The sequence below is a fragment of the Xyrauchen texanus genome, chromosome 12 (genome assembly GCF_025860055.1).
Source record: "Xyrauchen texanus isolate HMW12.3.18 chromosome 12, RBS_HiC_50CHRs, whole genome shotgun sequence".
Lineage (NCBI taxonomy): Eukaryota > Metazoa > Chordata > Actinopteri > Cypriniformes > Catostomidae > Xyrauchen > Xyrauchen texanus.
In genome coordinates this window covers 14426592-14436465 of record NC_068287.1, presented here as the reverse complement: position 1 = coordinate 14436465, position 9874 = coordinate 14426592, and the positions used below count along the sequence as shown (strand labels likewise).

Below are 9874 nucleotides of genomic sequence, written 5' to 3'. Positions count from 1 at the left end.
AATATATTATAACAATGTTAAATATATTATTGTTTATTCAGTTATTTAACAATCAAATTTAACATTTTTTTTAATTTTTTTTTTTATACCAATTATCCAATAAATGTAATGTTCTAGAAAACTCTAATTATATGCAAAACAACAGCACAAAACAGCAGTAATTGAACTAAAACCAAACTCGACTGTAAACGACAAATGTAGCCTCAAGTGAAGAACAAAGTTTTGCAGGGCTACATTTTAATGTAATTGCTGTACACATAGCAAATTGGACCGCTTTCTATTTAAGTAAAAGTGTCAGGTTTCTCTTCAAGAACAAAAGTTGCTCAGCTTTCTGGCAAACTCAAGATCATGAGATGCTCCACTGAATAGTCTCTCTCTCTTTGTGCTGGTGCTTGGGCAGATAAATGCCTGGGATTGTCGCGTTTGCGAGAGCGTGAAGCGATCGTCTGTGTTCCGCAACTGCTTTCGGGTCCTTGAATAACGTATAACCTGCGAGAAAGGGCACCCGGTGGACTTTATGGTGCTCTCCTAGGGAAAGATGTTTTTTTTTTTTTATTGGAAAATTATGCATAATATGTTACAAGAATAATTAAACACATAATACAAGAATAATTAAATGAGACTTGAACAATTATGTAAATTAACATTGGATGACATAATAGTACAAAAATGGAGACAAAAGAAAACTTACATAAGTATCCAAATACATAAATTAAATATACAGAGGCAATGGATTGACAAATTATGTTACAATCAAAAGTTCGTCATACAATTTAACAGGTTTGACACTTTTTTTATTGTTCATTGTCTCTAGTGCCATAATTAGGCACTTAAAGTCATGGAGAAAATGAATAAGTTTGGGTATTGTTGAGGAAAATTTACATTTATGAATAAAGTGTTTTGCCAATAAAATTATCACATTTCCTATTCTATATTATAATCACAATGAGAAAAATAACAAATTATATCACACAATGTTAAGGCAATATCTGATTTAGTTTTTGAGGTAAAGAATTTGGATAGGTCATACCAAAACTTTTGGATAAGGGGACATTTAAAGAAAAGATGTTCAATTGACTCAAGATTGTTTTTACAAAAATTACAATTCAAATCCTTATTACCAAATTTACCTGTAATATCGTTAGTAGGATATATTTTATGTAAATTTTTTAAATGTATTTCTCTAACTTTGTTGGGGATACAAAATGTATATGGTAAGAGCCATGCTTTTTTCCAATTAATATTCACTATTAGTGAATTCCAAAAAAACTTTCCCTAGGGAAAGATGTTGCCCTCCTAGGGAGTTGGTGCCCTACGCAGACTGCGTAGTATGTGTATATGCTGCGGTGGTAGGCCTACTGCTTATTAGTATTATATAGTATTTCCACCATAGATATTATATAGAGGCTAGATGCCCTATTGGCGGCTTTGCACTAAGAAATACAGCCGCCATCTTAAACCGGTCATAGCCTACTCCTAGTTTCATTGCGCTGCAGCAGTTAAGATGCCAGAGCAATGTGGAGCATTTTCCTGTTCTAATCGGCGGACCATCGCAAATAGGGCCCGGGGGATTACTTTTCAAAAGTAAGTTTTAACATTACCGTACTATTGGTTGTATTTTGTGAATAGAATATTACCAGATAATTGAGAAGGAGCAAGGATCTTTGATATTACTGTACTGAAATCGTAGCCAGCTAACGTTAGCTAGGCTATGTTTACTGCACCAGCCGGTGTTCACCCGGCATGGAGAGGTGGGGTAAAGTAATAATTACAAGAGCTTCTCGGTTCCCTTTCGAGAGGTCTCTCCTATTGCGTAAGTAGCTTACGCTATGGGGAAAACTCAGTTTCTCGAGAAATATTGAAGTCTTTATGTAAAACGCATTGCAGCTGCATAGCAGACAGCAATGAGCGAAGCAGCTCGGTCATTGGCTGTGCTGCGGCAACTTGCTCGAACCAATGACGGGGCGACTCTAAACGCGCGACCAATGAGCGCGCTTTGCGCCCGCGTGCTCAGAGCCCGCCAAGATGGGCGTGGCTAAGGCTATATATTAGGCGCCCCGTCATGAGAGTTCTTTAGATTTAATCTCCTTCAGCAAAGACCTCTTCGCTGGATCCTCCGGATTATTGGAGTCTTTTCGCCCGCCGTCGACAAGCCTACAGCAGGACTGCTACGAGGACGCCGGCGCCTTCAGCCGCCTTCAAAGCCTTCTGCTATGCCATCCGGCGCGCATCACCTTGATATCCTTTTACTATAAGCTAACTTTGCAAGTGTTCGCCTCTGCAACGCTTTTTGTACTTTAGTGAAAGAGCAAATTCGATGCGTTGTCTCAAATGCCTTCGACCTGCGCCTCGTGCAGAGGCCCTCTTCCTGACGGGGACCGTCACATTATCTGCGCTCGCTGCCTGGGACCTGACCACGCAGAAGCTGCTCTCACTCGAGGCGGATGCCCGAATGTAACTCCCTGGGCCTCACCGAGCTGCGCTTCGCTTTGCCGCCTTCGCGCGAACGAGCCTGCTACCACCGTGCTGCCATCCCCTCTGTTCGAGCCGCGCAAGAAAAGGCGCCGCTCACGGAGGCCGCCAGAGCACGCGGACTTCAGTGACGTCACGCCGGGCCAGTCCCCGCGTGCTTCACCACCACCCGAGGACTCCCTGCCGCCAGTTCAATTCACGCAGGCAGACCAGCACCCCTCCAGAGCGGTGGGTCTCGTCTCGTTCGGCGCATCAGGGGACGACGGTGAAAAGGATGACAGCCTTTCCATTGACGCTGCATCCGACGACTGGCCGGGCTCGGCCTTTGACCCCGCGCCGTCGACATTAGCGGACACGAGCAGGGGCACCAGCATGGACTCAGAGATCATCCGCATCCTGTCTAACGGACGCTCGACGCCGCTCGCGTTCCGCTAACTGAAAGCAGCTGCCTGAGAGACGGGGACCTCGGCCCAAGATCGTGCTGAACCCGGAGCCTCGTAAGTCTTCCTAGCCATAGGAAGAAAGAGAGTACGTGTCTTGCAAAAGCCGGACCACTCTCTCCAAAACGTGTAAAACATTACCCAGTCCCCTTACAAGCGGCTGGAAATGTCTGTACAGCAGTCAATGGGCCAGTCACAGAACTCGCTCACCTGCAATCAAACGGCGTTTTAACGGCAACACACAGAAATCACAAAAAGAGTCATTTTCTGCCTGTGTCACTAAGGGGTCACGTGTCCACACTAAAGTGCGCATTCCCACATATCAATACTGTCCAAACAGTGCCGAATACTTCCCCAGCTCAAGCTGGACGCCCCATAAAGGTGGATCGTCTGCCTATTGTCATGTATGCACCACTACACACAAGCACTGTTCCCACAGTTATAAACACTTCCCCAGTAAAAGCGGGAAACACTATAAAGGTAGCGCGCGTACCTGCTGTCATGCATGCACCCCTACACACAAACACTGTATGCATGCCCAAAAACCCCCCGCCGCGAGCGGGAGGCTTTATGAAAATGGCGCGCGTGCCTACTACGGTATATGCACCCCCACCCATAAGCGCTGCCCATACAGTTTCAAACAGTTCTCTGGCTCATGCCGCGAGCCAAGAAACTCCCCGCTAAGAACGGGAAGCTTTATGAAAGTGGCGCGCGTGCCTATTACAATGTATGCACCCCCACCCGTAAACACTGTCTATACAGTTTCAAACATTTCTCCAGCTCATACTGCGAGCATTACGGAGATAGCCCGCGAGCCTGTAATCTCACACGCACCCCTGCACTCGGCACTCAACAAAGCTGCTCAGCGCGCTCCCGCGCCTCTGAGAGCTGTAAGCTCAGTGTTAGCACAAGGCAATTCGCCGGCAGGGCCCATACGTCACTGCGACACGCCCCCAGCCAGCATTCAGCCCATATCTGTGCGAGCAGACGCCTGGGAAAAAATCCCCGACATGCCGAAATGGGTTTTGAACATAATAAGACACGGTTACTCGCTTCAATTCGCTCGCAGACCACCCCGCTTTCAGCGGAGGTCGAGACGAAAGTGAGGACAGATTTTTCACATGTTCTACGCACCGAGGTGCTCAAACTGATAGAGAAGGGCACTATAGAAACTGTTCCTCCCTCTATGAGCGAGGCAGGTTTTTACAGCCGCTACTTTCTCGTCCTGAAAAAGGACGGTGGCCTCCGCCCCATCCTAGATCTCAGACATCTGAACAAAGCTTTAATGATTCGCTCGTTCAGAATGTTAACGACCAAACATATCCTCGTGCAAGTTCGCCCCGGGGATTGGTTTCTATCAGTGGATTTGAAAGACGCTTACTTTCACATTCCGATAGCGCCTCATCACAGGCCATTTCTGAGATTCAGCTTGAGGGACAGTCATGCCAGTACACAGTACTACCATTCGGCTTATCATTGGCCCCCCGTACATTCACGAAATGTATGGATGCAGCACTTTCCCCCCTGAGACAGCGGGGAGTGCGAATACTGAATTACCTCGACGATTGGCTAATCCTAGTACAATCAGAGAGTCAGTTAACGACGCACAGATCTTGGATTATCAGCCATCTAGAATGTCTGGGTCTGAGAATCAATTTTGCAAAGAGCGTGCTATCCCCCAGCCAGAATATCTCTTTTCTGGGAATAGTGCTAGACACTATTCGGCGCCTTGCAACATCATTCAGAGCGGGCGCGCGCGCCCCGTCAAACGATTTCAAAGGATGCTCGGTCTCATGGCCTCGGCATCAGCTGTACTCCAGCTAGGATTGTTGCACATGCGTCCTCTCCAATGCTGGCTCAAGAGCCGTGTCCCCACTCACGTGTTTTTCCCCCGATCGCGATGCTACCTCAGGTCATCAGTCGGATCAGGGAGGTGAAATGTGCAGTGCTCCTGGTAGCCCCACTCTGGAAGAACCAGACGTGGTTTCCAGAACTGATGCAGATGATGCAATCTGCCCCATGGCCGATTCCGTTGAGGCTGGACCTCCTCAGACAGGCCAACGGGATGATTCTTCATCCCCGCCCCGATCTGTGGGCCCTTCATGCATGGCCCCTGAACGGGTTCCAGAGAACCTCCCCAGCGGAGTGTTGAGAACCATCACTGAGGCGCGAGCGCCCTCTACGAGGCGCTTATATGCCCAAAAGTGGAAAGTGTTCAGTGACTGGTGTGATACCAAGAGCTTGAACCCCAAATCGTGCGAGATACCAAGTGTACTCGCCTTTTTGCAAGAGCTGCTGGAGGTGGGCCGCACACCCTCCACGCTCAAAGTCTATGTGGCTGCCATAGCTGCCATAACACAATCCTGATAAAGGATGCTCATTAGGGAAAAACGAACTAATCATTCGTTTCCTAAGAGGCGCTAGGAGGATGAACCCTCCTCGCCCCCCCTCGGTACAGATCTGGGACCTGGCCACGGTCCTGGACGCACTCAAGAGTGCCCCGTTCGAACCTCTCCGAACCGTGCACCTTAAACAGCTCTCGCTCAAAACTGCGCTCTTGCTGGCACTCACCTCAGTCAAGAGCGTGGGCGACCTGCACGCGCTGTCATCAAGCGCTGCTTGCTTTGAATTTGGACCTAACGACTGCAGAGTTGTCCTTAGGCCAAAGCATGGGTATATTCCTAAAGTGCTCTCCACACCCTTCAGAGTAGAGGTGATATCTCTGGCAGCGCTATCGTCTCCAGCAGACGAAAGTGACGCTAATTTACTCTGCCCGGTCAGGGCGCTCAGAGTATACTTGGAACGTTCTGCCCCGTTCAGACAGATGGAACAATTATTCGTATGCTTTGGCGGCCGCACTAAAGGTCTCGCAGTTTCAAAGCAAAGAATATCGCGCTGGATAGTAGATGCTATAGCGCTGGCTTATGAAGCCAAGGGCCTTCAATGCCCCTTAGGCGTCAGAGCTCACTCTACGAGGAGCATGCCCTCCTCGTGGGCGTGGTCGAGTGGAATACCCATTGAGGATATTTGTGCGGCAGCAGGCTGGGCCTCGCCTTCGACATTTATCAGGTTTTATAACCTACAGGTCCCCTCATTGCATTCCAACATTCTATCAGCCTGACTGTAGTATGGACTGGAGTACGTATATGCTGAGCATTATCTCCTCCCTTATAAGGTCCGTCTCTGACTGACTTAGAGGGTTTTTTATGCATATCAGTAAATAGAAAAATCAGTACATAACATATGTGCTTGTGTTTTTACAATGAGCGCCCCACCATGGGCCAGCTTGGGGCAAAGGCGCTCTGTATTATCCCATTATATAGCTCGTCGTTGGCCGGCTCGTTGAATAATCACTTTGCTTTAAGGCTCAGGCATCTGCCTCTGGCTTTATAGAGCGAAGTCAGCACGCACGGCGTTTTGCATGGTGTTCCCATAGCGTAAGCTACTTACGCAATAGGAGAGACCTCTCGAAGGAGCGACTCGGTTACTAACGTAACCTCGGTTCCCTGAGAGGAGGAACGAGTATTGCATAAGCTGCCGTGCTTGTGCTTGGTCAGTCGCTTCAGTCGATTGAACCTAAAGAACTCTCATGACGGGCGCCTAATATATAGCCTTAGCCACGCCCATCTTGGTGGGCTCTGAGCGTGCGAGCAAAGCAGCTCATTGGTCGCGCGTTCAGAGTCGCCCAGTCATTGGTTCGAGCAAGTTGCCGCAGCACAGCCAATGACCGAGCTGCTTCGCTCATTGCTGTCTGCTGTGCTGCTGCAATGCGTTTTACATAAAGACTTCAACATTTCTCAAGAAACGGAGTTTTCCCCATAGCGTAAGCTACTTATGCAATACTCTTTCCCTCCTCTCAGGGAACCGAGGTTACGTTAGTAACCGAGTCGTTATCAGATAAAAGCATTCAACGGCCCTGTTGTATAAACATAGGTTATTTGTGTTTGCGCACGTGATATCAGGAAACAATGTAACTTAATACACGCATGACGGCGATGCGCAAATCGAGTTACCCCTCCCACTTCTGCTAGTTTTATTGAGAACCTATATTTATTATCCTGTGCGAATTGGCCATTAATAATACAGACGTCCTGTGGTAAAATTACATTATTACTCCAAACGTTACCCTAAAGTTAATCCCGAATCCGAATAGGGCTTTAGATTACAATTGACACAATAATTCTATGTAGGAATAAAACAATTATTATTGGTATAATAACAGTGGCCAGCGAATTTTACACAAGTGTCATAGACTGTATTATCAGTGTTGGGCAGTCACTACTTGTAGCTTATAGTAATGTAGTATTTTGTTGTTAGCTATAAATAGTTTCTTCAACTTATTAAAATATCTTACTTTACTGCAACTATCAAACATCTTCTTTATCATATTTGTAGTGTGTGATATATTAAATACCTTATATCCTACATCACATATTTTGATTTTGGACGTCTGGTCACTTTATATATCAGAATATCATATTACTGTTAAGCCTACTATGAATATTAAAATATGCCGAACCATGTGTCCTGTATCATAGCTACATGAATGACCTTTGCAGCAAAAAAACTCCGCGTGAAAATCAGTTCGGTATTCAGTGAGGTATGATTAATTAAATGCGCTGACAGTTCATTGCACCTGCCATACTATACAGATTACACTGAGTGGAGCGGGTGACCGGTCTAAGATGGCGGCGCCGCGGCTCGTCTGCGCCAGTAGGCAGTAGCGGTCGATAGGGCGTCTATCTATTATGATGTCTATGATTTCCACACCGCTGACATCGGCCTTTGCTTGGCAGCACCGTGATTATGATCAGAGGCGTTTCCAGATTTGAAGGACATCCGGGGCTTAGCCCAGACAGTTTTATTTTCACACTATGTAACGGTCACTTACAGGGATTACGGTAATTATGGGGTGTGATACAGTTGCGCAGAGAGAGCGTAAGAGAAGGTGTGTAAAGTGGAGGATGTGAGGAGATAGTTGCTCTCAACTTGTATTTCTTTTTGTTTCCCTTTTATTTTGTGTGATTAAGTTGGATGTTAGCTTCCCCACTCGCCTTCATGTAGCCTATGTGGAGGAGGTAGCACTCTTTTTTTGGACATTTTATTAAAGGCGGATTGAAATGTATGGAATCCCATGCCACATATATTTGCAAAAATATAAAGTTTTGCAAAATAAAAAAAGTATTGAGCAAACAATTTTTTTTTTTTTTTTAAACAAAAATTAATTATCACAAACGTAAAATAAAGTATCGCGAGAAAAAAAGAAAGTTTTGCAAACAAAAATAAAGAATTGCAAAATATAAATAAAATATAGCAAAAACCAAGATATAATTAATTGCAAATATCAACGACTGTTGTAAAAGAAACTAAAGAACTTTTATCCCTTTTTATCTCTGCAACAGATTTTTAGGCAGCAATGATTTTGCCACACATCTTTTTCTTTGCAATGCCTACTAATTATTTTGCAATGCTCCTTTTAATCTGCATTTCCATCACGTGTTAGCTCGTGATACCGTTTTGCCTTTGCGCTTCACTTTTCTGTGCGTTTCACTTTATGCCACTGTTTTGACCTGGGGGTGGAGTCAGTGGATTGGGGCGTGTACAACGGGCTCAGTGATGCCAGAGCCATATAGAGAGAGAGTTGCGACAACTCCATTGACTCCAATGGAACGTTTTTTTTTTGTTGGACATCATGTGTATCCTTCTTGCGTGAGGTATATTTACTTTCCCTCCTTGAGACACCTCTAACACCCAACCTCCGTTACAACTAGCAATCACTTCTCTAGTCCAAAGCTGGTGAGAGGGTATTCTTTGAGTTTTGCTCTGGCTGGGCCTGTTTCTACAGATCCTAAATCTTCCACTCTAGTACTATCCTCGACTAACTCATCCTCTCTCCTCCCTGAATCATCTGTGATGCAAAAGAACAGATACAGCACATAACATATTGCAAATCAGATTCAAACAACTAATTCATCAAGTGCTACATATTTCAAATTGTGGACCAATACCATTGAAGAAAATGTATTGGGAAGAGCAAATCAGTAAGATTACCCTAAGATCTATCATGATTCTTGAATTTTCATGTACATTACCATAAAGTCATCACAAAAGAGTTATATTATAGTGAGTAAAGTGAGGTAAAAATTTTAATGAATACATGAATGACATTATTCTATGTTCATTGACACACCATGGCATCGAACTGTATATAATTCTCTATGTTCATCTGTCAAAATCCTTTCATTAGGATCATTGGGATAAACAATGTTTCACTTTTAACTTTCTCTAAAGTAAAGTGACTGATTAATTGTTACCAGTTTCCATGCCTGATTCTGGCACAGCTGCTGCTGCTGCTCCTCAGTCTGTAGCTCATCTTTGCTTCTACAAAACCATTTAATCAAATCAAAGTGTATATTTACTACAAACTAATATCACAAAACAAGTCACACATACATTTTATGTTAATGCTCATTGGTTATCCTTAGAGAAAACAACACCTGATAAACAAGAAAAGTACACTCCGAACGGGACTAGCACCGACGTCTCCGGCGTGAGAGCCGTATGCGCTAACAAAGAGGCTGCAGCCTTTAGCGTCAGTCGCTAGTGCACCTCTTGAGGTCAGGAGAGTGAGGTTTACACACTGCACAGCTACCTACCTGCTGGCTCTCGTTACAAGTGCAGTGTGATAAAACTAGTGTTCCTGGCTTCCCACTGACTACTTTCGGGAAAATCCCCAAAGCCTCATTTGCTTCATTTTTGCTGTCTTTCCTGCTAACTGCTGTTAACTCGCCAATAAGTAACGTTAGTTGATGTCAACTCCTCCCCTACCTGCTGCATATTCAACAGAGAGGAAGAAACAGAGTAGCCCATAGGCTACTGACAGCAAAGAAACCTATTCTATAGGCTAGATTATTTTTAAGACCTATGTCTATTTTTACAGGCTGTATGCAGTATGTGCAAAG

The 9874-nt window shown here is 45.1% G+C and overlaps 1 protein-coding gene across 1 annotated transcript in view; it reads right to left on the bottom strand.

The window, feature by feature from the left end:
* Positions 1-141: 141 nt before the first annotated feature.
* The window catches only part of LOC127652294 (hemicentin-2-like), a 77634-nt gene continuing 67901 nt past the window's right edge, over positions 142-9874 (bottom strand). Inside the window, exon 16 of the mRNA XM_052138434.1 lies at positions 142-528. Within this exon, the coding sequence (XP_051994394.1) occupies positions 347-528 (182 nt within the window). The 3' untranslated portion in view covers positions 142-346. The remainder of the gene's footprint in view (positions 529-9874) is intronic.